Below are 26,002 nucleotides of genomic sequence, written 5' to 3'. Positions count from 1 at the left end.
TACTTGCCCACATAACACTAATCATGACATGCAGTGCTTGTAGCACCAACAGCATTTAGTACCCAAGCATTTGCTTTACCGTACAAATTCCTAAGTGTGTAAACATCTTCGAAAAAATTAGATTAAATACAATAAAACACCATGAATACATCAGTCATGTGAGAATATGGCACAAAACACCACATACCAATTCAAACAGCTTCTGGGTCTTCGAGCGCACACTGGAAAGATACGCTAGGCAGGCGCACTTTAACCCCCCCTCCCCCGTTCCAGACGTATGAAAACTCCACGTCAGGTATTGCGCGCGACCTACTCTTTGTCCAGAACCCCAGTGCGTGTTCGCGCAACGCTGGCTGTCCGCCGAGACCTCGCCGCGCATACAGCCTCCAGACTACAGCAGAAGGCGTCCACAGTCCCAGTAACACCGTCTAAACTGCAACAGGCGACAGAAACTTTTCACTAATTATCTCATTTATATTTTCCGACACAGCTGTCACAGTTAAAACCGAATTCGCTTTGGAGACTACTTTTTCAATGAACGTTGACACAAGAAAATAATTTCATGAACGATTTTATTTTGACACAGTCGACTTTTTAAAATAGATTACTCGTGTCTTTTCGGTACGCTGCAATCTAATGGTCGTTTTTTCTTTTGCCTTGAACGTCTCGGGGGACTTGTGGAACTAAAAACGCCAAAAAATTAAAGGAGAAGAAAAGTTTTTTGAACACTTCAGAGGTTGTCTTATTCCAGTAGTCCATGTTTTCTTTTGTGTTATCGGGACACTAATTTGACAATCATTTGCACTGTCTTCAACGAGGCCCTTGTAGCGCTGGCCGAAGTACCGTGCACTTTCTAAAAATCCAGTTGGCAAACTAGTCAACTAACTTGATTTCTGACTGCCCGGCTCTCGAGCTAGCTAGCTAGCTTGCGAAGAAGCTTACATCTGTGCATGTGCAAAATCTAACGAGGTACCTCGGACACTTAAGCAGGAAAGTTTTTTTCAGACTCTGTGTGTTGCTGTTTAAAATATAACAATGAAGATATTAAAAGTGCCTTCAATAATTTGCACGTTGGCCGTGTTTTTCGTCTCGGCGAGAGCGGAGCAGAAATCGAAGAGTTGCAGTGAAGTAAGAATAGCGTACAGCTCCAAAGGTTTCAACCACAATGATGTTCCCAATCAAGGAGTGAATGGTGAGTAGCAATTTTCGACGATCGCCTTACTGATTTCGCCCGGCATCCATGAATTTATATACCTTCGCATACAACGCGTCCTACATTTCACCGGGACATCTAAAGTTCACGGGCTCGACCTAACTTCATAGAACTAGCATAACATAGCTGTTTAGCGTGTTAAATATTCTTTTTTTTGTATACGCTCAGGTAAAGGTTTGTTGTGTGAGAGATGCTGGCAACGACTGAAAACCTCGTGTTTTGGCGAGTGATTTGTCACACGTTGTGTTTTCGTCTCTTGTCGAGAACTTGGAATGTGTTTTCTCCAACTATTCCTTGAGACTAAAACTTGCTTTAAAGACACACAAAAAATAAAAACGGTTTATATGAAAACCCTTTACGTTAGTTAATTGTCCGCTCCTGATCAGTAGGCTAATGAAATGTATATTAAATTGACTTTGTTTGTTTTTTTAAACTTGGTCATGTGTTTTTTCCCCAACCTTGCAAAATGAAACTGGGCTCCATGAAAAGAGTTGGGTTTACGTAGCAGTTTAATCCCATAGATTATACTGGGAGCTGCTGTGAACTCTAGATGCATGTTGTGTTTGAGACCGCCTAATACATCAAGGTTTTTAGCCAGATGAAATCGTTTTGTTACTTACATTGGCAACTACTGCACATTGGTTATCCATCGCATCGTGTACCCCTTGGGTTCTGTTTAAGTGCTTATTGCCTCTAAAATTTTAAGTCAGAAATATTTGGCCACGCTTTGGAGATGTGAGTATTTATGCGTGTTAAGGGGTCTTTATTGTGCAATTAGTGTAGTTGAAAGGTCTGGGTGAATTTCTTAACCTCTCTTTGTGGGCCATTATGGTCATGTAAATCGCGTGGGAGGGGTGCCTATGGGGGCTAGTACAGTGCCTCAGGTTTTGTCGTTTTTTATTCAAGACGTGAGAGGGACTGTTCGTAGTATGCTCTATTGTTTTTATGATGAATTCAAGCTATTGGAGTCCTCTTTAACGTGTGCTGACAATTCAACCTGTGATTTTGTTGAGGGAGGAGAAACAGGAGAGAGATTTTGAAAAATGCTTGTATTGAGTGGAATGGCACCCTTTGCTCACCTGCTCTGATTCAGGCACTTTGCCTCCTTGTGCAATTACTAGATATTAACTTAAAGAAAAAAATCTACATTTTTATTTCAAGCTTGAACTCTATTTTCAAGCAGTATGCTTGGTTATCATGATCGCTGGAGTTTTTGATCAATAGATATGAGCCATAAATTTGTTGTAGGTCAATTATTACTCATGAACTTTACTCAGTATTGTAAATCTGTCCCGGTGTGTATTGATACTATGGGGGAGTTGATGGTTGAAGTTGACAATTTAGTGGTGTTCACAAACGAAATCGTGGTCCGACTCCTCTGCGGTTTCTGCCTTGCTGTTTGTCGTTGAAATAACACGAGTTGATCTGTAAGGGTCTGCTAGGTGTCTGCGTGAGACGTGCGCTGTGTTTCCTGCCTGAGGTTCGGAGGTGTGCTCATTAACGCAGTTGATTTGTGAGGCCGTGTAGTCCAGGCCAGCCTTACCCACTACAGCCTTCATCTGCCTGTAGGCCTGAGCCTACGTCTTTCTTTGAAAAATGATGCTGATTGCCGCTCAGCACCTTTGTAGTTGTCTTTTTTTTTTTTATCTTAGCGGTCCATAAATTTAATGGGGGGGTTGTTTTCTAATGAAGGCGATGTAGCAGCCCTTTCTCTGTGTCACACGTGCCTTGCCCGGCACAAAAGGTGTTCTTACGCACAAGGTCCTGTACGCGGCTAACCTCTTCATTGTTAGTGTGGGAGACTGAGATAATTGATTTACAGAGAGCAGCGGCGGCTACAGTCAAAAAAAAAAACAAAAAAAACCCCTCAGCGATGGGAAGACAATGCATCCTGTTGCTAGGGAGAGAACCATACTGCTCAGAAGCTGCAGTAGCTCCCTCACGGTGGCTCTCATAGTTGGCGCTCAGCAGCACCCGGTAGCCAAAAGATTTAGCACCAGAGGTGTTATGAAGATACAATCTGAATTCTATCAACCCTTGTTGCTTAGATACTTTAGGGAAACGCATGTGTTGTAACAACATACCAATTGCGTATATTTAGTTAGATTTTCTCCTTCTTCTCTTAACATTTTTGGTGCAAGCCAGGTCGTCTCGAAACGTACTAAACATTGCAGACACAACCTCAGACTATCTCACGCCACAATCACCTTTATGTTATCTGGTGGCAGGTGAGCCGACTCTCGATATCTTAATGACCTTGTGCTCAACTGTGCTTCTCTGCTGGTATCACACAACAGGCCGTGTCCCAGTTTTAGGAAATGTCAGGTTTAACAGGGCACTGCAGCAGCAGAACAAGAAGCTGAATGAAAACTTTAAACGCTGCATGCTGTATGCGGGCGGCACACGCGGCTAGCGAGGCCCTCTGCTGTTCTGCCGCTATCAGACGAGCTGACGTCAGTGCAGTAAAAGTGAAACTTTCGTTCAGAGTTCAGTCAGTCAAGAAGGGTTTTGTTGGGGGTTTGCTCTGGTGACTTCTTTTTTCCTTCCCAGCGAAATGTTAACATGCGTGTTTGCTGAATCGCCTTCGGTGCAAATTCTTTCTGTGGCACTTCTCGTGTGAACATTGCAGCCCCAGTGTTCTGTAGCGGGTCTGTTAGGACAATCTCAGGGTACCCCATGCGATACTCCTTACACATTTATTTATGTGTATTTTATTTTATCTTTTGTTTTCAATCAAGTCAAATGAATATGGGTATAAACATGAAAGTGGGTGAAAGGGTATATACAGTGAAAATGCACTCTGAAAAGAATGTAATCTATATGGACATTTTATATATTTGGGGGGGGGCTGCTGAAGAATGCAGAAACACAAGGTCCCCCTCACAGAAATCCTAGTAGAAGCCACTTGTGTTGGAACTGTTGCTGCCCTGTTGTACGCAGAATTCACCCTGTGGACACGAGTTTCACAAGCCCCGCATTGCACGCCGTGCGAGAAAAGACACATCCCGCCCACGTCTCCGTGGAGCCTGGCTGATGATTCGCCTGTTTAGGAGCGCTGAGACTTTTGAAGTGCCTGTGGAGCGGCTTGCTGCGGATTGCTGGAGGACTAATATCCCAGAAGCCCGAGCAGAGACGTGGGTAACGTAGTGCAGACGGGGGAGACGTCCTGTCAGAAGCCTCCCTGCCCCGGCTGCGTTTATGACGCCAGGTCCACTTCTCGTGAAATGACTTTTGGTTTGTGCCCCAGGTACTGCAGAGATCAAAGTTGGGAAATGCATGTTTTTTTTCCCCCCTGCACATTTGCTTATTATTAGCGCTGATATTTAACATGAGCGTGTCAATGTCTCTCAGAAACGTCTGTGTCAGGCTTGCGGGCACCATTTTTGGAGACCTTAGTAAATAAGAGTTTCTGTTGTTGCAATGACATTCAAGCGATTAGATAAGAGGGGAGAAACTGGGACTGGCATGTCTAGGCCTTAATAAATGGTAACAGACCTGATCTGCTTTTCCTGGTTCTTCCCTTTAAAATGTGCAATTACACATAAAACTGATTAACTTGCCTTGAAGAGAGAGTTTGCATAGCGTCATGTGATTTGCCGGGTGCCGGATTGTGATGTTTTGTTTTTTTTAGCCTTTCTCCTCCTTTGCCCTTTGCCTGAATCTGTCTGGGAGTTTTAATCAGAATCAAAAACAAGGCCTGCACTTTGCTGTTAACCCTCACCTCTGAAACACCTCTTTCGTCACAAGCCTTGGCCCTTACCTCTAAATTTGGCGTTCTCGGGTTCCGATCTCGGCGATCTCTAAATAGCCCCGAACGCTGGCTATTATGTTATGGCCCGGATTCAAGCGAATGGATTTGACCTCAGTTTTCCCAAATTAATTTTCCTAATGTGTGAGCATTTCTGTTACGCACACATTTTCCATTTATTTGGGCTTGAATTCGTGCCAGAAGAAAAATAGCCTTAACCCGCAGCGCAGGAGAATTGAATTTGTTCCAGCGGGGATTTCTGAGATTTATTTATTATGCTCTTAAAAATGTTAATCCACGTGAATATGAACTGTTTTCCTTTGAAACAAACTCGCTGAGAATGCGTTTCTCTCTGGCAGCTTGTTTTAAGGGGAAAGACATTGTTGGCCCATGGCGTAATGGCAGCCGTGAACTTTGAGTGGTTACTCAATGCCTGATTACTGCTTCCGGAGAGCAAGGGTATACTATAGTAATGATCAGTACTCGTGAACACCAGCTCCTGCTCACGCGGTTGAGTATTTCTGTAGGTTTGTGATGCGGTGTTGGTGTGGGGTCATTCGCGTGGGGTGCAGTGCGGCCGACTGGGTGTTGACTGTCTTCTCTTGCTGGGCTTCTGAGACGGTGGCTTGAGTCGTCCTCTGCCCTCAGAGGTGGAGCGGTGCAGTTTTGCCCTGTGACTCATGGGCAGGGACAGCAGTGCTCAGGGCTGGCCCTTTGCTCAGTGACTCATGGGCAGGGACAGCAGTGCTCAGGGCTGGCCCTTTGCTCAGTGACTCATGGGCAGGGACAGCAGTGCTCATGGCTGGCCCTTTGCTCAGTGACTCATGGGCAGGGACACTGGTGCTCATGGCTGGCCCTTTGCTCAGTGACTCATGGGCAGGGACAGCAGTGCTCATGGCTGGCCCTTTGCTCAGTGACTCATGGGCAGGGACAGCAGTGCTCAGGGCTGGCCCTTTGCTCAGTGACTCATGGGCAGGGACACTGGTGCTCATGGCTGGCCCTTTGCTCAGTGGCTCATGGGCAGGGACAGCAGTGCTCATGGCTGGCCCTTTGCTCAGTGACTCATGGGCAGGGACAGCAGTGCTCATGGCTGGCCCTTTGCTCAGTGGCTTATGGGCGGGGACAGCAGTGCTCAGGGCTGGCCCTTTGCTCAGTGACTCATGGGCAGGGACAGCAGTGCTCAGGGCTGGCCCTTTGCTCAGTGACTCATGGGCAGGGACAGCAGTGCTCATGGCTGGCCCTTTGCTCAGTGACTCATGGGCGAGCTCTGTTTGGTGCGGCTGTGATTAGCGTCCTCCGTGACTGGGAAACTGAAAGTGCTGTAGCCGTGCTCTGTGACTCACAGGGAGGTTGTTGTCGTGGCTCTGCGCTGTGATTCGCGGAGAAGCGAGGGCTATTTTGACTATGCTCTGTGATTCACGGGGAAGCTGTTGTCTTTGCTGTGCTCTGATTCTCAGAGAAGCTGTTGTCTTTGCTGTGCTCTGTGATTCTCAGGGAAGCTGTTGTCTTTGCTGTGCTCTGTGATTCTCAGGGAAGCTGTTGCCTTTGCTGTGCTCTGTGACTAACAGGGAAGCTGTTGTATTTGCTGTGCTCTGTGATTCATGGGGAAGCTGTTGTCTTTGCTGTGCTCTGTGATTCTCAGGGAAGCTGTTGTCTTTGCTGTGCTCTGTGATTCTCAGGGAAGCTGTTGTCTTTGCTGTGCTCTGTGATTCTCAGGGAATTTGTTGTATTTTGACTATGCTCTGCGATTCACAGGGAAGCTGTTGTCTTTGCTGTGCTCTGTGATTCACAGGGAAGCTGTTGTCTTTGCTGTGCTCTGTGATTCTCAGGGAAGCTCTCGACTGGGCTGTGTTTGCTGCAGCTGTGCCCCGTTACCGGCAGGGAGAGCGCCATGTTTCGTGAGGCTGCTGTTTTTCGGGGGCTTATCGGTGTTCTGCTTTCCACACCTCCAGGCCCCGCTGCGACCGCACGTTCTGATGGGACACAGAGCCCTCCTGTCCCACGCCAGGAAGCGCCGAATTTCTCCCACGGCCGATCTGCCAGTGTGTCTTTTTTTGCTTTATTTTTAAGAGCCCGTTCAGCCCGAAGGCTAAATAAAACCATCTTCCCCTCTGCAGCCCCCGATCCTCGCTCACTGCTCCCGCCGCCCGCTCTATCCCCCTCCGTCCCCCCGTGAGCGAGTGACCCGTGGGGGGTGGGCGCACTGTGTGGGAACAATAGGGCGCCTAACCCCCCCCCCCCCCCACACCACCCCCGCCGCCCCCCCGTCGCATTCCAGAGGGGACCACCAGGACCCGCACACAGGGAGCGGGGAAACTGCAGCACTGGGGCAGGTACTGAGAGAATGGCAGAGTCGGGGAGAGAAAGAGAGAGAGAGGGAGAGTCGGGGAAAGAAAGAGAAAGGGAGAGTCGAGGGGAGAGAGAGAGAGGGAGAGTCGGGGAGAGAGAGAGCGAAAGGGAGAGAGAGAGTCGGGGAGAGGGAGAGAGAAGGAGAGTTGGGAAGAGAGACAGAGTCAGGGAGAGGGGGAGACGGAAAGAGAGAGAGAGAGAGAGAAAGAGTTGGGGAGAGGGAGGGAGGGAGGGAGGGAGAGAGAGAGAGAGAGAGAGATAGAGAGAGAGAGAGGCCTTTAGTCTTTTAACAGGCGACGCATCGGTCTGCTGGGGAGAGGGAGCCGGAGGCAGGGATTTGGAGCGCGCACTGCTAACGCGGCTCAGGGCTACGTAGCCTTGCGCGATGACTGGCGCTCACATGCTAAAGCAGACAAACAGGCCTGCGTTCAGCCCGACGTGTTATTGTAAATCCTTTCACAGTGTCAATCACGAATGTGCACTTTTTTCCCTCTTAGGCTTATTGGGTTGTGCTGAAGAGCTGGGCTCCTGGAAGAGAAGACTAAGCTTGTATTCATAAAGTATCTTGGATCTAGGAGCCAATCTAGGATCTTTTTTGGCGTGTTGGCTCATAATGGATAAGGTTAGGGCAGGGGAATCCTTATCCTAGATCAGCTGCAGTGCGCTCAGACGCTTATGAATGTGGGCCCTGATTCGCTGATCCACTTTCGCTCTCTGAACGCCAGCGACGCTGCCGCTGAAGTTGCCCGGCCCTTCTTTACCGGCTGCTGCTATGACAACAGCCCCGTCCCGTCCTATTTCCGCCCCGCTCCATCTCCAGTCACGCTTCGATTCCGCGTGTCCTTCCTGCAGGAGGGATTTTTCCTGATGAGGATATTCGGAGGAGGAAGACCTTTTGGCTCTGATTCTCTTCCCCTCTCTCGTTTCGCCTCCTGCTTTCACATTGCTGTTATAGCTTTGTTGGATACGTGGTGACACCCCCCCCCCCCAATCCCCATCCCCATCCCTTCCAAACTTCCCACTCAGTATCCCAGCTCTCTCCCGTCCCTTCTCTTCATTATTTCTTAGCACGGGAAGCGTTCCACGTTCCAGAGGACTTTGGAGCCAAAGCAGCCTGCCAGCGTTAGCAACCACTTCCATCTGAAGCCCGGCCAGCGCGCTGAAGAACTCAAACGGTAGAGCTGCAGAGCCGACGCTGGAAGGGTTTGCTGCTGTTATGGACGTGCGTCCCTCTTCCAAACCCCCCCCCCCCCCCCCCCGCCCCCCCCCCAAACTCTGCCAGGCGGCCTTCTGTGCCAGTGCTCAAGGAAGTGAGGTCTGGGATAAGTTATCTCTCCAGTGTCGTGCGGTTGTGTGCGTGCTGGTGGCTCTGCACGTGTACGTTTGTGATGTTTACTGCCAGGGCCTGCCAGGCAGTTGGGAGTCTGGTGAGAGTCTGGGATCAAAGTTCAAGAAATAGCAGGGTTGTCACGGTTTATGCTGTTGACCGCGGTGGAGATGTTTATGACGATGAAGAAGACTCTGGTGGGGTGCAGGAGTAGGGGCTGAGGACAGGGAGTTGCGTTTAATTTCCTGCTTGATCCTCAGTGCTGGTTTTGGGGGCATGCATGTGGTAATTACTCCCAGCTCCATCTTAAGCATTGCTGGCTTAGTCGCATAATTCTAGATATTTCTGTCCTTTCCCTTATAGATCTGCCTGATTCTGGACTGATGTTTTAAATGCACAGCTGTTGCATGTTTTGGATTTAAAACCTTTAAATCAAATGCTTTCCGTTCTGTGCCTTCAGGGATTTTAGTCTGATTCCTCACATTCAAAGAGTGTGTCACGATCTGTGCCTTTGTGCTGAGAAATTTTTAAACAATGTGTAAAAGTTAACTGCTTAGCATTTCCGCGTGGGCCTACCTCATAATTTTGGTGGTTTTTTGAAACCGTATACAGTGCATTTGAACCGACTTCACTGGAGTCGGTTTTGTTCAGCAAGCAGGTGTGTCAGAATCATTGCTCCCCTGTTGCAGGGCTATGAAATTCTATCCTGCCAAAACCCATTGCGTGTTTGAGTACATTGTCTGACCTCATCCATTGCATTATCCTGTTAAGCATTTGCTGCTGCACCACCATCCTTCCCCAGTGAAACACTGACTTGAGATATCAGTTCCAGTGCGTGTATATCCGGGTTCCTAATCCCAGCTAATTCTCCGAGGGTTTACAGTTCACACACACTGTACACAGACATTATTTTTATTTTAATTATAATGAAAATGTAATGTTTCCTCCTCACTTCCTTTTTGTTTTTTGTTTATAAGTTCAGTGAGGCTCTGGGTGGGAACCACCAAATTAAAGTTAACTGTGTGTGACAGCCCAGCTGCACACAATAAAATAATCCTGAAATTAATTAACCACTGATGAACTGTGTAAAAACAAATGCTTTTTCTTGGCCAAGCATGCTGTCTCATTGCAAATGTAAAAAAAATATATTGTTTTGCACAAATTCCAAGTCACAGTCCAGGGACGAAATGTACATGCACATATCACTAAGGGTATATAAACGCTTGCAAAATCAATGAATGCTCTTACATTTGGTGGTTTATTCGTCCTTACATTAAAAAAAAAAAAAAAGTTACATTTTTTTTTTAAAGTGCATTATTAGTCTATACGTCATAACTGGCTTAATGCAAAAGCGTTGAGCGTTATTCAGTCTGAATAATGAAAAGAAAATGAAATCAGGGTATGTGTGTGAATGTTGGGGAAATTTGACACTCATACACACACTCACAAACTTTCACGGAGTCTATTGTTTATAGATCTAGAACATGCTTGCATCTTGTTTTCTCTGTGTCTTAACAATTGTAGCATGAACCAACTCCTCCTTCTCTTGCTCTGTTCTTTAAGCTTGGATAAATTCACAATGTATTCCGATTCGTCACAGCTTTGCTTCCTTATATTGTAATAATAGGCTTTCTCTCTACCTGTCTCTTCTGGGTTCTGTACAATGCAACAGGTGGGGCTCCTGTTATTGGTTAAGAAAGAAAAGGTTGTTTGCATGTGTGCTTACAAGTGTGTGGGGGGGGGGGGGGGGGGGGGGGGGGGATTGATTCTGCAGGGAAACCTAGTATTTACCTAGATGTGTTGAATTGCTTACACCATAAGCTAAACTCACCGGGCATTATTTCCTGAGATCAAATAAAATGCACCTTATGTTCATACAATCTTATGTTCACATTTGTATCTCATTTCCTTGCATGTTTTTTTTGTATAGGGCCTAGATCTCCTTGCATTTGAATTATGCCTGTGCCAACATGACAATTTGTAGAGGGATGTCGATTAAACAGATATTAATGGATGTCTTGCCTAATACTGGTCGAAAGTCAACCATCATTGCAAGCAAAATCTATAAGATACAAATGCAGTTTAGTGCTCCAGCCTGTAGCAGTTAAAAAGTTTGAATGCATTGGAGAATCGTTGAATGTCCCTCAAGGAGCTGACCTGGGAAGTGCTGTTGGCAGGAAGCTTTTTTTGTGGGGAGACAGACGGACAGCGAGGTGGGGTGAGGGAGCGAGAGGCCAGAATGATCCTGTGGAATCTCCTATGGGGATTCTGGGTAAACTGTTCACGGATGACAGCATTTTGGAATGTTTGCAAATGGTGTGTTTTAATTGGCCAGAAGCCCTGACTGGTTTAACCATCAGAGGTGAACTCTCTCATGGCAGTTGGGGGGGGATGGGGGGGGGAGAGAATATTTGTTGTGCGTGAGTGTGTATGCGAATGTGTGGTTGTGAGTGTGTGTTTGTGTGTGTGTGTGAAAGAAAGAGAGAGAAAGTGTGTAACAGTCCTGCAGGAAACTGATTTTTGAGTGAATTGATGGTGTGCCCATTTAGGGATATGTCCATGTACTGCTAGAAAAATGTGTCATCAGAGGAATTAATGGCTGACAGATGTTTGCATGTTTATTCAGTTTATTCCATGCTGATCATTCAGACATTAGTGCTCTCTGAAGCTAGGCTTGAGATTTAGATTCCCGGAGGAACACCGCTGTGTCTGCAAACGGGCTGCAAGCCTGTAAAACTTGGACTTCAAGTCAAGCAAATCTGTGTCTATTTGTTTCAGATGAAGAGTTTTAATGCTTTTGACTTGTGTCTGTGCATGTGCATTCGTTTTTAAGTCAGTGGACTGCCATCTCCGGAGCAAACCCAGGCAGTTAGGTGCTTTGACAGCTGTGTTTGAGCGATTTTAATCCCTCATTTATTTAAGGAAACATTATTTCTTCAAATCCTTTCCCTAGGCCCTTTGGCCAACTGCGTAAAAACCCCTGAACTCTAAAATCATGAACTCATGGAGCATGTTTTTTTGCAGTTTTAATATACATCCTGTATATATAAACTCTGTGGCTTCACTGCGAGCACTTTCTTTAATGTCTGGATTCTGGAATCTGGCCTTTATTTGAATCAGTTTTTTTCTGTCTTTTTTGAATAAATTTGGTCCCCAATGTGGGACTGAATGTGTCATTCCCACTGTATTTTGGAATGTCCAATTATCTGCACCCGGCCTGTGTTCATGTATGAACTCCAATGGAAGTTTGGGAGAGTGCAGACCTCTGTAGTTGTCCTGTGAAATATGTGGTGTCTCCAGCTGCTTCTTTTCACATCACAGACTAGAGCCAAGCTCGCATAGCATAAAGACGAAGGAAGTCTTTTCATATCCGGCTTTGACATGTCGTCCAAGGGTGCCTGATGGACCAAGTTTGTTGCAAGAACACTTTTGTTTTTATTTGATTCAATTTCCTTTGCATCCTGAAAGATATAAATAAAGTCCAAGAAAAAAGATCCGGTCTCCCTGACTGACCCAGGTTCTGAAATCAGCCACTCAAAATTTAAACGAACCTGAATCTTAACAACCAATCAGGGCAGCTGTCTGCCCTGCCTCCTGTTGCGCGTCCACAGCGCTGCCAGATCACACAGAGTGGGCGGGGCTAAGGTTACACATATGTGACCTGTTCAGTCGGATTTCGCTATGGCCAGTTGCCCATATAAATCAATGTTTATGTCAAAAATATGAATTTTTGGTTGTTTTTAAGGTTCCATCTAATTTTAGCAGGACAGTATCTTGGTTCTCATAGTCTGTATGTCTTAATGCCAAATTCAGAGTAAAAATATAGTTTTGAAGCTTTTAAACGTAAGATGACCTGGTAGTACCAGAGTTTTGTGTTTTTTGGAGGTGTAGCTAATGTTATGTCTGCTCTGCTCTTACTTCTGTAGCCCTACCCTGTTTGATCTGGCAGCTTTGTGAATGTGCAACAGGAGGCAGGGCAGCAGCTGTCCTGATTGGTTAAAATTCAGCAGCAGTGAAATTTGGAGTGGATGATTTCAGAGTCTGGGGCAGTCAGAGGGACAGTTTCTTTTCCCCTCAGACCTTTACATTTATTGATATCTGTCGGGATATGAAGGAAATTTGACCAAATATGAGCAAAAGTTTTCTTACAACAAACATGCATACTGCACGTTTGAGTTATTAGTAGAAATGTTCCAGGATTCTGAGTAAGGTACCTTCATGTTAACACTTAATTCAGAATTCTGTGTTGTCCAAATCCTAAAATCCTAAATTCAGACCCTGTAGAGTGCAGTATTCTTTTAACAGTCTCTTTGATATAAACATTTTTGTCACAATTAGTCATGTAAGCACATTCTGTGAGTTTATAAACCATTCGGAGTACTTGTCTTGATTGTGCAGTTGTGTGTGGCTGATTTGCTAAAGCGACAGGTTTTCAGTAATCCATGAAAAATTAATCTCTCCCACCATTCTTTGCTAAAAACTATTTTCTGATAATTTGTGGTTTCTGGAAGTTGTGGCATTTGATGGAGGGATTTCATGGGCTAATTTCATTTTGTTCATGTGTCCAAGTTCCATTCTTTTGTTCAGGAATGTGTGGTAGAATGAAATGGCTTTTCGGGTGTCTGTTTTTTAATAGAATACTGGTTAATAATGAAGCATTGTAAAGAGTAAAGGAAACCTGCTGGCACAAAGCCTGTGGGTGTAATGGGCTCTGTCTCTAGAAATATTCGTCCAAACTGCCGTTTATTGAGAACACGTTCGCTCATGTTAAGAACAACTCTGAGTGGAATGATACGTTTTACATGCGCATAAAAAGAATATTCGGAATATAAATTCCAAATTATAGGCTACATTTGGAATTCCCCAACCTTCCTAACATACTTTGCAACTAGCATAGTCGCTCTGATAAGCTTGTTGAATGTTGTTATATTTCTGCCTCAGCATGTTCCTGCTTTATCTGTACTGTGCGCCTGTGAAATACCCAAAACTGAAAATCTACCTGGGGAGCAGCCTTCTGGTTAATGTAGTTCTACTTGGGAGCTCGGACATGTGTCACATGAGTCAGATGACCAGACCAATCAAAGTCAACTAAACATTTGGTTGCATGAGGTAGGAGACGGGCCTGCAATGAGACGCAGAAGCGCGGACAGGTGGAGATGTGACGAGACATACAGAATCTATCTAGAGAACGACTGCTGGGTGGGGGGAGAAGGAGAAGAAGAAGGGAGAGAGGGTGCATGCAGAGGTGGGGGGTTTCCCCTGGTTTGAGGGTGTCCCAGGATAACCCAGGTGTGAGCACTTGGAAGTGGTTTCTCGTAGCATTGAGGGTTCAGCTTGGCTTTCCAGTATGGCATATCCTGCTTGTTACCGCACATCCTGAATTGGCAAACCCCGACACTGGACCACAGACCAAGACCTATGGGGGTGAGGAGTGGATGTGTGGACCAAGAGATGATAGTGAAGATGGTGGTGTTATTAGTATTTATGTTCTTTGTAGTGTCTGGAATCTTTATTAATACAACAATTATGGAATTGAAATAATCATGGGCTGTGTCAAATCATAATCTTGTCCCCCCTTTTGGAATGAGCGGCATTGGGACTCCATCATGTATCCATTGGAACCAAGACCAGTGGACCAAAATGGCGGGTTTCAGACACAGAAGGCCCACGGTGAACAGACTAGAGTGTACTTGTCCATAGGATAACGTGGATTGGGCTGATTGGTGTCAGCAGTGTGCAGCAAGTGACACCAGAGGAAGCTATATTGGGAACGGTAGGGGTTGGGCCGTTACGCTGCTCTTACTGTAAGCGGATACGTCATGAAGTCTCGGGTGTGTTCCTCTCTCATTTTCTCATTGTCATGCCGATTCAAATTCAATCAGGGAATGTTCCCTGGTGTCTCTTCAGGACCACAGCTGCTTGGAACATTGCTGTATATGCTCATGCCCATTAGTGGAAAAATAAATAAAGTTGTTATTACGACCACAACATTGTTTATGAATGAATATGACTGATAACACACATAATTATAAATAATAACAATACTAATCATCATTATGCCATTAAAATTCATTACCAGGCAGGCTCATCCAAGTTCTAGTCATGAGACCAGAATCTCATGAGCATAAGAATCTCAAGTTAATGTGCAGTATATTTATATCTGCTTAAAAACAAACAATATATAAAAAGGCTAGTGCATCCAGTGGGTCTCAGCAGGACACCATAGAATCTTTAACCTTTAAAAAGGATGTAAACATGACAAACTCTGTATGAACCTGTCTGTAATTTGGTTTTAATCCTGGTCCAGGGTCCTCTGTGGTGTTTGGTCTGTTGCATTCTTGTTGGTTTGGGTACACATTCATCTAGTAGTTCAGCAGCAACATATTTAGTGAAGCAGTGGTCACCTTAACTCGGGATTCTGCGTTTTCTTACGCGTAGGCAAGAGCCAAGACGCAGGAAAAAATACTCTGGATTCTATAAACGCAGATATTCCAAGGTCGTTCCAATTATTTTTTTTTTTTAGTAGATCACAACGAGTGATGACCCAGACTTGAACCACAACAAAATTGTTAATCTGGTTTCTTTAAACCAATTGTCTTTCGGTGACTGTCATTCGTTTTCTTTATTGATCATGATATTTACATAACGAGATTAAAAGCGAAAGTGCCTTACTTGAATGAAAAATTGAAAACAAGACATCATGCTCTAGCTATCTTGCTTAATCGGAGTAAATTGAAACAGAAATTCCTGGGTTTTTAAAAAATATTAGCCTGTGTGGAAAAAATTTGTTTTGATCAGAATGGTAAGACATTATTTTGCTTATTTCATCCCGCTTCTGTTACAAGTGTCACAATAAAATTATGAATGACATATGGCATTGACAGCAAACTTACTTTAGACGTTGTGAAATAAGACCTTTATCCCAGACTGATAAATGTGTGCTAAATCAAAAATAAATGTCAGTGGGGTGCATATTAAGTTCTCCCAAAAACTAGCCAATTTTATAAAGGGCAAATCTGTTTCACCATTGTGAAAGTATGCACTGTGTGTTTATTCAACTTGAATTTTATGCAGTTTGTTTTTCTTAATTTTACCAGCTGTTTACATTACATTGGTAGCCTGTGATGGGCAATGCGAGGGAAAGGGCCTCTTTTTTTTTCCTATTTGGGGGAAAAGGTTAAATAGCAGACATGTATATTGTGTCGTCTGGATAGGAATATTTTGTGCAAGTGGTTTTAACTGTCACTTCAGAATGTATTTTTACCTGTTTAAAAAAAAAAGAAATCTGCTGTAAACCACTACATAAAGATTTCATAGACATTTCATGGGAGCGCAGGTAACTCACAGTGGGGATGTAGCAGAGCTTCTCCTGATCACCTCCATAGGAGTAGCCTCTAATGGCGGTCTGCTGTGACCATAAGCGTCAGGTAGCGCGTTGTGGGGATGACGGCACCGTCCAAGTTTGTGTGTACCTACACATTGCGCAGAGGGCTATTTAAAGAGAGGCAGCTGTTTCCTGATGAGTAAAGCTAGCAGTGAACTTTGGGCTGCTTAAGACGTTTTTTTTAAATATAGTCCCAAGAATGGCACAGCTCAGTGTGCGCTGCATTGGCTGGAAACCGAAGGTGGAGGTTGCGGTCCAGAGTAATGGCAGCGTTTGAATAGACGGCACGGTGCTTGAAACATGCAGACGGTCCTGTCTTTGCGGTCCAATCAGCTCTCTTTTTTTTTTTTTTTTTTTTCTTGTCTGAGAGCAGCCTGGGAGCCTGTGTGACTAGGGGCTCATGGGAAACGGGAGACGAGGGTGGAGTTGCCACCCGGCGCAAGTGAAAATTCAAAGAGCGGCTTTTACGACTGTATCCTGGAGTGCTGTTACCCCCGGATGGCCTTGGGCTATGAAAAACCCAAGAGAAAGAAAGAAAGGGTGAGGGAGGAGGGGAGGGTAGGTTTGGGACAGATGCACATGTACACATGCCACAACATGAGACACAAAATGGGGGGCAGATAAAAATCAAGAGTCTGGTTTGAAGTTAAATATATACAGTCATTAACCAAGAAATAACCAATGCTTTTTGTTATTAGTCAGGTCTTAGACTTGCTTTATTGTTAAACTGGTCCCAAGGTATAATTTTGGATTTAAATTATTTAAGAATTGCACAGGTGGTTTCAGAAAGTTAGCCGGCCACCATCTTTAAGCTTTAAATATCGATGTCGGGACTGACATAGATGTCAGTGTTAAAGCACACACAAACACACACACACACACACACACACTTAACTACCTCTTGCTTAATGAGAGAAGCAGAGGAAGAAGGGGAGAGGCATAAAGTTTCACAACCCCCCTTTCCTCTACCTCAGTAATGAACCTGAACCAGTGGTTGAAGAGAGGAGAGATTGCCTCTATTGGTGTGCTTGTGGTGTGGCCCCATGCAGCTGTACGGGTGTTATTGTGGGTGCTGTTTTGTTGTGGGACTGTGGCTGTGGATTTGAGCGTGGACAGCTTTTGTGCATTGAGAGGGAGAGAGAGAGAGAGAGAGAATATTTACGCATATGAAGTGCAGGGGGCTTCAGCATACGCGCACAGAGAATACACACCTGTAAGTTAACTGGTTTGTGAATGCAAGGGCACCTAATCCCGCGTGACTTTCTTGCTGGGGTCCTCACGAGTGCGTGAGAACGAGACGTGGGGTCAGCTTTCTGGCTCCCTGAGAGTAAACCCTGTTTCGCGCGCACCTGGGCGCGTGTGTGAGCGCGTTCCTCGGCTGTCTGTCGAGAGGAAGACGGAACGGCTGGAGGAAAAAAAAGGCTAGAAGACGTAAACTGTTTGGATGAGCTGATCTGTGCGAGTAAACGCTTTGCACCCCGATGGTGGGGGACGGCTGGCAGACGGCGGCGTGGGTGTGGGAGAGATTGCGACAGGATGGAGAATCCTGACTGCTCTGCTTCCTTTCAGCAGGAAAAATGAAAGGTCCTGTCAAAGAGCAGTCCGTCTGCTTTGTGTCACACTCCCACCGAGCCAAGCTGCATCGCTCATTTGCTCTGACACTGGTAAGACAGTGTAGAGAGAGGTCATAGGTATATAGAGGCATATCTGTAATGATGCCTTCCTGCGACTCAAGTAGGTGCTTCAGCTGGAGGCGTGTGCATGTGTCACGTGTGTGCGTGTGCGTGTGTGTGCCTGTGTGTATGTGCACGTCTGTGTGTGTGTATGCGCACGTGTGTGCGTGTGTGTGTGCCTGTGCCTGCGTATGTGCGCGTGTCTGTGTGTGTGTGCGCGTGCGCTCACGTGTGTGTGGGAGTTGGGGGGTGCTCACTGCTCAGAGACAGGGAGGTCAAAGGACACAGCCTTTCTCAGAGGAGTGGCTGTTAACCCTTGACCCGGCTGGTTGGGCCTGCCGGGAGGTAGAGGAGTGGGGGGGGGGGTGTCTGGGCTCACGGATGCAGGGTGGAGGTGGGTGGGTGTTGTGGTGACTAATCTGGGTTCTGTCAACTAGGCATTTTCAGCCTCCCACTGCCCTCACCAAGAGTGCGTTGAGCTTCAAGGAAGTGACTTAATTTTACGAAGTCTATGGAAGAAGCTGGCTACCCACTGCGCCGGTGTAGAGAGGTTGAGAGGGAGAGTGTGGGCGAGTGCGTGTGCACAAGCTTTATAAGCTAAAGCACAGTCCTTTATCACATCGTCGTTACGGTTCCTCATCAGTCTGTGTTTTGAGTACGAGATAAATTAGCCAGTTAACAGTGCTTACTGCTGGGCCTTTCCTTCCACCCCTGTACTCCAGGTCACCTTGTAGTTCTGCTGGAATGGGGGGTTTTAGGGAGGGGTAATCGTAGGAGATAAGGTTGAACGTGGGGGTAATTTGTTGACCCTTGCCCTTTCACTCTTGACACGGGCCTGTTTCCGAACCCCTTGGTTGAGGTCAGCTGTCCGAAGAGGAGAAAGGAACTCCTTTCTTGATGCTTTCAATTTCATGTGGGCTGAACACTTCAGCTGTAGCTCTGGGATTTCAGTGTAAAATATCTCATTGGAACGCTGTATGATATGATACCTTTCCATTTGGAAACTAAAGCTGTAGGCGACTTTCTCAACAATCGCAATGGTCGTGAAAACATCTTGAGAAGTCTAGCACCCGTTGTTCCTGCTCGCAGAGAAAGAAACACACCCCCACCCCCCGCTTCTCCTCACACCTTGTTGTGAACGTGCATCAACATTTCTGGCTCAGACTTCTTGGCAAAGAGGATTCCACGATTACAGGCTGGCGTAACATTAGCTAGACTAAAAATGGCAGCTCCAAGACACCAAGTAAAACAACGGAATCTTTTTAGTTGCTGCAGTGCTGCTGTCAGAAGTGTCCTATTGTAAAACGCCCAGAAGAACATCGGCATTACGATACACCCAAGGCTTTCTGACACTCTGCACAGACGTGCATTTTTGTAGGTCACTAGCTACAGTGACTACTTACTGTTTTTGTCAACGTAACGTCATGTCATGCTATTCTTATTGTATGATGGGATGCTATGTCAAACAGTTATGTGACAGAGCATGTGTTAAGGCAGCCTTAGCCTTGATACAGGACCTTCGGGAGTCTGACCGATATTGGCTACAGCTGCCAAGCAGGGTTCTAAACGGTTCTTACTAACGTGATTTATCCGATAGATAGCTAGCCTAGATAAACTACCTAACTTCACCTACCATGCCGATAACGTTAAATTTAATTCTTCCAAGAACTAGCCATGGAATTAAGTAACGTTATCAATATTAGCTACCTAGTTATTTTGGTGGTTAAATTCATTGAAAGTATCATTGAAGGTATCTTACTTGATTGGCCGGTAAGCAGAAAGTCCAGGTAAATAAGCATTGAAATTTAGACCAGTCTGTCCAGCAGGAACAGTCAGAGCTGTGCATACAATTTCAACTCCACCCACTCCCAAAACTCTTGCCACCTGCCGAATTGTGCTCCACTGTTTCTCCTACTTTTTGGAGCAAGCTCCATCCACTTCTGTTTTTTTTCTTTTTGCCATTACTTGGCACTGGATCAGCTGATTTGTCCACCATTGGTGAAACTTTCTTTACACATCTAGCTGTTTGTACTGTTACGTGAACGCACAAGGTCAATCTAATTGTTGACTGGTTCACAACGTGAATTGTCTCATCTCCTTGATTCTAAACCACCTTGTTTTGTAAACATAAATTTGGGCTGAATCCCTGGTTTTAGAACACAGAATTTGAGGGTATAAACACAGTGTGTGGTGCTGGATTTCTCTCACAGCAACTATTTCTATGATTTCTAAGTAATCTACTGCAGCTTTAATTTTTCAGTAGCAGGACAGCACATCACAAGAAAGCACAATAAATTGCTGTCATTAAAGAATGTCAAAACTGGACTGTTTTGGGACAGAAAATATCTTCATTTTAGTTACTATTTTATTTATCTAGTGTTGGGAGAGGTTGCAATGCAAAAGGGTTTTGTAAGCTTTCAAAACGGAGAGAAACTTATACACCTTCCTTATGGATGTACTATGCAGATAGTGGAAACAAATTCCCTTTTTAAAGTAAGAAGTGTTTTTTTGGGTTTAGCACAATACCAATCTTTTTTGGTGACACTCTTTGGTGCTTTAGTCTTTTGCACCATGTGAAACCAAAAGCTTGCCTTGCTTTCTGTCTTCCTTTAAACTGACAGTTAATTCCCTGGTAAAATGTTTTGGAAAATGGATCACATTTGCTGCCAAGCTGTCAAAAAATGTTTATTTCATGTCCGTTTGGTGTAAGTGTAGTGGGCGGAGGAATTTGTTTAAATATTGTCTTATTTTGCTTTTCCGTCTATTTGTCGTCGTATTTTCTGCCATACTACAGAGAGGAAATCGGGTAGACACGGCTGAAATGCATCAGTGGGTTGACAGTTCAGTGTTCTAATTGGAGGAGTCCAACTTCATGACCATATTTGGATTCATGTCATCATCCCACAGTTATTCAGGGGTGTGTGAGTCAGTATACAACAAGAAGTATGCCTGTGGGTTTTGTCTAGTGATCTAAAGATTGTAAAATAAATAAAAATGCAGAGAAACAGTCAGGTGGGGCAGGTGGGCAGGTGGGGGGGGAGGCATGCTGCATTTTCCCTGCTTCTCACAGTTGAGAGTGAGTGTGTGTGTGAGAGAGTGAGAGTGAAAGCGAGTGAGAGTGAGAGAGAGACTGGGGGCTCCTGAGCTAATGTTCCATAAGGTAAAGTACCACACAAAGCATTCCTTTCAGGCTCAGCAGGATGGAAAGAGAGGGGGAGCTGCCATGCTACTGGAGGTTATTTAATTCTGCACCTCTCTTCTGCTGATGGAAGGAAAGGGGGCATTGCAAAAATAAACAAACCATAAAAGCATCGTTATTAGGGACTGTAGCCCTTGGTGGAAAAAATCTGAAGCCGATTGCTTTATTATGATAAATGCCTGTAATGTGACTAGGGAAGATTATTTTATAATCAGGTATTTGTTCTGTGAGGGGTTAAATATATTGATGATGTCGCATTATAATTCATCACAGAAGTTCCGTTTGCGTTGTCCAAAATGTTTGCGGCTAGTCTACACGTATTTTCAGTTTGCGGTTCGCTAGCCGAGCTAGCGACGCCGGTACTGCTCTGGAGCACTGCACAGCTTGGTCTCGCTGAGAGAGATCACTGGCCCTCAGTCAACCAGAGAAGTGAAAATTGAGCGGCGAGGTGGGGAATGTTCTACCAGCTGAATCCCTCCCTCTTCTGGTGATCCCGTCACCAGTGATCTGTAGATTTGCGAGGGCATTGCAGTGCGGAGTGCGTGAGGCCTAGGGACAGGGAGTCTCGTGTGGCGCCGGAGAGAGAGTGGTCCTGTAATTGGCAGCGGCTTTAATTGGGCCTCCCGGCGCGCGGCTATGTGCCTTATTGAGTCCGCCGCGCGGCTATGTGCCTTATTGAGTCCGCCGCGGCGGAGGTATGCGCTGCATGCCACGCTTTTGTCCGCAGCTTTCGTCGCTTTCGTACCTTGGCAACCGGCGAATGCCCCCGAAGAGCGGCATTGTGGGAATCGGAGGCCCGTTGACCTCTCGGGGAGCAGATGCCTCCTCCCGGAGCGTCCCGGGCCGGCCCCGGGGCCGCTGGCACCCGGGCCCGAGCAGACGGTCTGGAATCGGTGCGGGCTGAAAGAACTCTTGTTCTGCCAGGATTCCAAACGGCCGCGTTCGAAAGGAAGATAAACAGAACTTCGGCTGCTGCTCCGCATCCCGCCCCCGCAGTTTATTCTGCCCGTGTTAATTTGACATCGCGAGCAGGCTCGTTTGGGGGGAAGCATTGTTCTGCCAGTCTGGCCTTCCTTATGGGGGCTGCCTTTACAGAACGGCTGAGAATCTCTCTGGAGGCTGAAGTGCATATCTGACTGCATTCACAAGTATACCATTCAGAGTGATGCAAGGAGAGGAGGAGTTTTTCCTGTTGAACGAATGGGAGTAGGAATATAATTTCATTATCCACCTACTCCTGTGACTGTCCTGGTTAGTCAGCCTTGCCCAGGTGCATTCAACCCCCTCATGTTCGAAGGATTTGTTTGTGCAATGCTAATTGGGCCGGTTCACGACTCGGACTGAGCAGGAGTACTGGGGGATATGTCACGAAGCAGGACCACTGAGTTAGTTGGGTAACTGCGAGTAAAACCCAGAAACAGCTCTCTTTACTTCAGTCCGTGTTCCAGGTTTGGGAGGGCTCCAGGTTTTACGCGGTGCCCGCTAGCTCTGTAGTCCTGCTTCCTGAAACGGGGCCCGGCTCACTGCGAACCTGAGTGTGGTCACGCCGTCAGTTTGTGTGTGCATATACCCGCCTCTCTGCCCCATGTGGCCGTGTGTTGAGATTTGACCTCTGACCCCTCTCTCACCGTTCAGGTGCGCACCTGAAGGTGTGTCCTCAGGGCTTCAGCTGCTGCACGGTGGAGATGGAGGAGAAGCTGAGCCAGCAGAGCTGCTCCGACCTGAAGGCCCCAGTCAGCCAGCTGAGCGACAGCCTGAGGAGCACCTTCACCCAGAGGCACCAGCACTTTGACCGTGAGTGAGGCGCGCGCACGCTCAGACACAAGCACACACACACACACACACACACACACACACACATACATGCGAGTTTACGCACACGCGAACACACACACGCACACCCCCACGCCAGCTTGCACGAGCACACACACACACACACACACACACACTCAGACGCACACACAAGAGGCTCAAGCCTATTTGCAGTCCAAGCTTTTGGCTTTGTACTAGGGGCATAAATCTACCGTCAGTCTTGAAAGTGTGCCTGTAGAGTAATGAAACCTGTCCAGCCTTTCACTTCAGCCATTTTTCATTTTCTTTGATTTCGGTTTCTTTTAATTGTGCACGTCCGCTTACTGCACCGAGAATGGAAACGCCCGTGTGAACTCACTTCAGTGGTGGTTTTGGGCCACCCCGTGTGGTCGTTAAAAAATCGATCAACTCGCGCTTAGCCGGTTTGGAAATGGAAAATGCTGCGGCATCATTCCAAAACCTCTTAAATGCTGGCTTGGGTTCAGATCTGGTGACTTGGAACACCATAACATATGGATAATATGATTGCCATTCTTCAAATAAAAGCATGTTCACAAAGCGCTGTTCAGTGGACAGTTTCTTGTGCTCTGTAGACAGGGACATCTTGAAAGACATGACTGTGCAGGAGAGAAATGCATTAACATGTGGTGAAGATGACCACTCTGTACCATTAAGCAATCGTTGACATCAACCTAATGGTATGTATGCACCCAAAGTATGCTGGGAAAATGTATCCCACACTATTACAGAGCCACTAGGACCATTCTGGATGTTCAGGTGGCCATTGCCATTGTTTCACTCACTGCCTATGTTTACTTTTAAAGAAAATTAAACTTTAAAATCTCGGGAAAATTGAGCAAAGAAGTGCAGTTCCTAATGACTTGAAGTGACTGATTTTAGGATGGCGGTGTTCTCGCTGACAGCTGTACATTTCAGTGAGGCACTCCTGAGAGGCCAAGGGGTGACAGTCCATGGGCCTAGAGTCGGTGTCCCGTTACAGTTTAAGGCTGTTACCATGCCAAATTGGGGGCCTTATTCTGTCATCATGATTGCTCCTGTGTGCACACCCACACACACACATTCACACAGACACACGCACACACACACTCACACAGACACACACACACACACGGCAGACTCGTTTGTGAGATTACAGCTGTGTAGGGCTGGGACCATAAGAAATTTGGAGGAATCTATAAATGTGGACAAAATTATCATTCATTATTGATATTTCTATTGTTATTTTAATTGGATACTGTATGTATTCAACAGTTCAGTATTCTAATACGCCACGTCCTGTAGCGTTCGTTCGTGCCAGAGGAGAGCGATTAGTCATGATGACTAAACACATGTGAAACTGGAACAAATCTTTAAAATATATCCTTTTCAGTTAAACAATTATTAAATGCAGCAAAACTAACGCCATGTAAAACTCTTATTTGAACACGTGGCTGTAGTTCGTTACTGACTAGAGGAGAAACCAAACAGCTTAGTTCTTGCTGGAGAAGTTTCATTGCTATCATAGAAACAAATGACACGGTTAAGCATTGTTGAATGTTTGGATAAGTGATCGGAGTGCAGGACGTTTATGCCAACAAGTTATTTATTTCACTTATTGATCGCACGCCATTATGGATAAATCGATTAAATTCACACCGCAGGGCCCAAGTCTGATTTACTAGAATGGCCTCATCATGTCAGGATTTATTAAACTTCTCAGTTTAGCGTGTATGGGTGTGCGTGCGTGCGTGTGTGCGTGCGTATGTGTGTGTGTGTGTGTCTGTGTGTGTGTGTGTGAGAGAGAGGGTGAGATTAAGACCCTTTACAGTTTATGTGTGTGTGTACATGCATATGTGCCTAGCACAGTGAAATGTGTGCGTACACAGGCAGGGTTTTCACTCCCAGGCACTCCTCCAGATTTCACTCATTTCATCACTGATGGGTTTTCACCCTTTTCACCATTTCTGGACGTTATTTCCTTCCTGTCTGTGTGCGGCCGCTCTCCTGTGTCCCAGTTTCCCCTCATTTCCCTGACGGTCGATGGGTGGAGGAGCTTCACCATCACTTCCTTATAACCAGACGGAGAAACTTAGTTTGAATGAGCCGTTTGTGTGATTGACATTATAACACGGCGGTTCCCAACCTGGGGGTCGGGGCAAAAGATTTTCCCCTTTTAAGATTACTTTGGAAGATACATTTTATGCATTTCATAAATTACGTTTTACACCTGTGGATAAGAGACTGATCTGGGCTGGTTTATGCATCAGTGGTAATGCTGTCATCATTGCAGTTCTCAAGTACTGATATTGTACACAGCAGCCATGCGTTATATAGACCCCTGGAGGTGTTGGAAAAGGGGCCAGACAACACCCTTTTTTAGGAGACGTTGATATAAGGCTTCATACACTTAGTAACAGCATTACAGTGCCATTTATTCTTACATGTATTAATTATGTCCGGCTGTCCGTACCTGGCACGTTAGTGTTTTTTTTCCCAAGACTATATATGTATTCAAAAATATTTATTTCTTTATTACGTTTCAAGATGTGAAGTTCTTTGTCCGCGTCTCTTTTTAGCATGAACTGTATGGTCCCGGGTGATTTCCCCATCCATTAAAAATGAAACGATCCCCGGGGCTCTAAATTCAGCGTGGGCTGCGTTTAATTAGATTATCAAACCGCGCTTCGGATCGGGCAAACCACCGGTGGCACCGCAAAGTTGATTAAAGGAGAGTAATTAGAGCGTGAGTCAGCGGCATGGGGGTGAACGCCGGTATCCTTATCTCCTCAGCGTTGACCGAGCGATCGTATGTCTGCGTTCTGCCACTGGAAAAAATAAATGCCTTTTCAGTTAAAAAAAAAAAAGAAGTTTTTTCATTAAATGCATTTTTCCAGTCTTTTCTGTGCCAGCGACTGCAGCGGCGGGGTCTGGAGGAGAAAGATGAAGCGGGCGTGAACAGATGCAGATGGGGAGCCGATCGCGGTCTGGGACGGGACGGGGGTTAGCGGGGAGTTTTGGGGGCGCGCGGCTCCGCTCTGCTTTTCCCACGGCCCGTCTCGGGTGTCACCCTCTCGCCGGCGTGGCCGAGAGCGGAGGGAAGAGAGCCCAGCCCGCCTGACTCCGATCCGATCGGACGGGCCCGGGTGAGAGGGGGACACGGGACGGAGAGGCGGGGAGATCTGACGCTCCTTCGGAGGGACGAGCGGAGAAGAGGGTGGGTGGAGGAGAGGGTGGGGGAGCGGGGGGGGTGGAAGGGGCGCGTGGGGTGGGATTCCCGCCGCCGCCGCCGCGCCTCCC

At 46.2% G+C, this 26,002-nt stretch overlaps 1 protein-coding gene across 1 annotated transcript in view; it reads left to right on the top strand.

The window, feature by feature from the left end:
• Nucleotides 1-327: 327 nt before the first annotated feature.
• LOC118236047 (glypican-4-like) overlaps nucleotides 328-26,002 on the top strand; it is a 40,938-nt gene continuing 15,263 nt past the window's right edge. The window contains exons 1-2 of the mRNA XM_035434060.1: nucleotides 328-1,192; nucleotides 22,529-22,687. Coding sequence (XP_035289951.1) covers nucleotides 1,036-1,192; nucleotides 22,529-22,687 — 316 coding nt within the window. The 5' untranslated portion in view covers nucleotides 328-1,035. The remainder of the gene's footprint in view (nucleotides 1,193-22,528; nucleotides 22,688-26,002) is intronic.

Source organism: Anguilla anguilla, chromosome 9 (genome assembly GCF_013347855.1).
Source record: "Anguilla anguilla isolate fAngAng1 chromosome 9, fAngAng1.pri, whole genome shotgun sequence".
Taxonomy (NCBI): domain Eukaryota; kingdom Metazoa; phylum Chordata; class Actinopteri; order Anguilliformes; family Anguillidae; genus Anguilla; species Anguilla anguilla.
The sequence above is the reverse complement of the archived record's forward strand: the minus strand, read 5'-3'. Positions and strand labels throughout refer to the sequence as shown.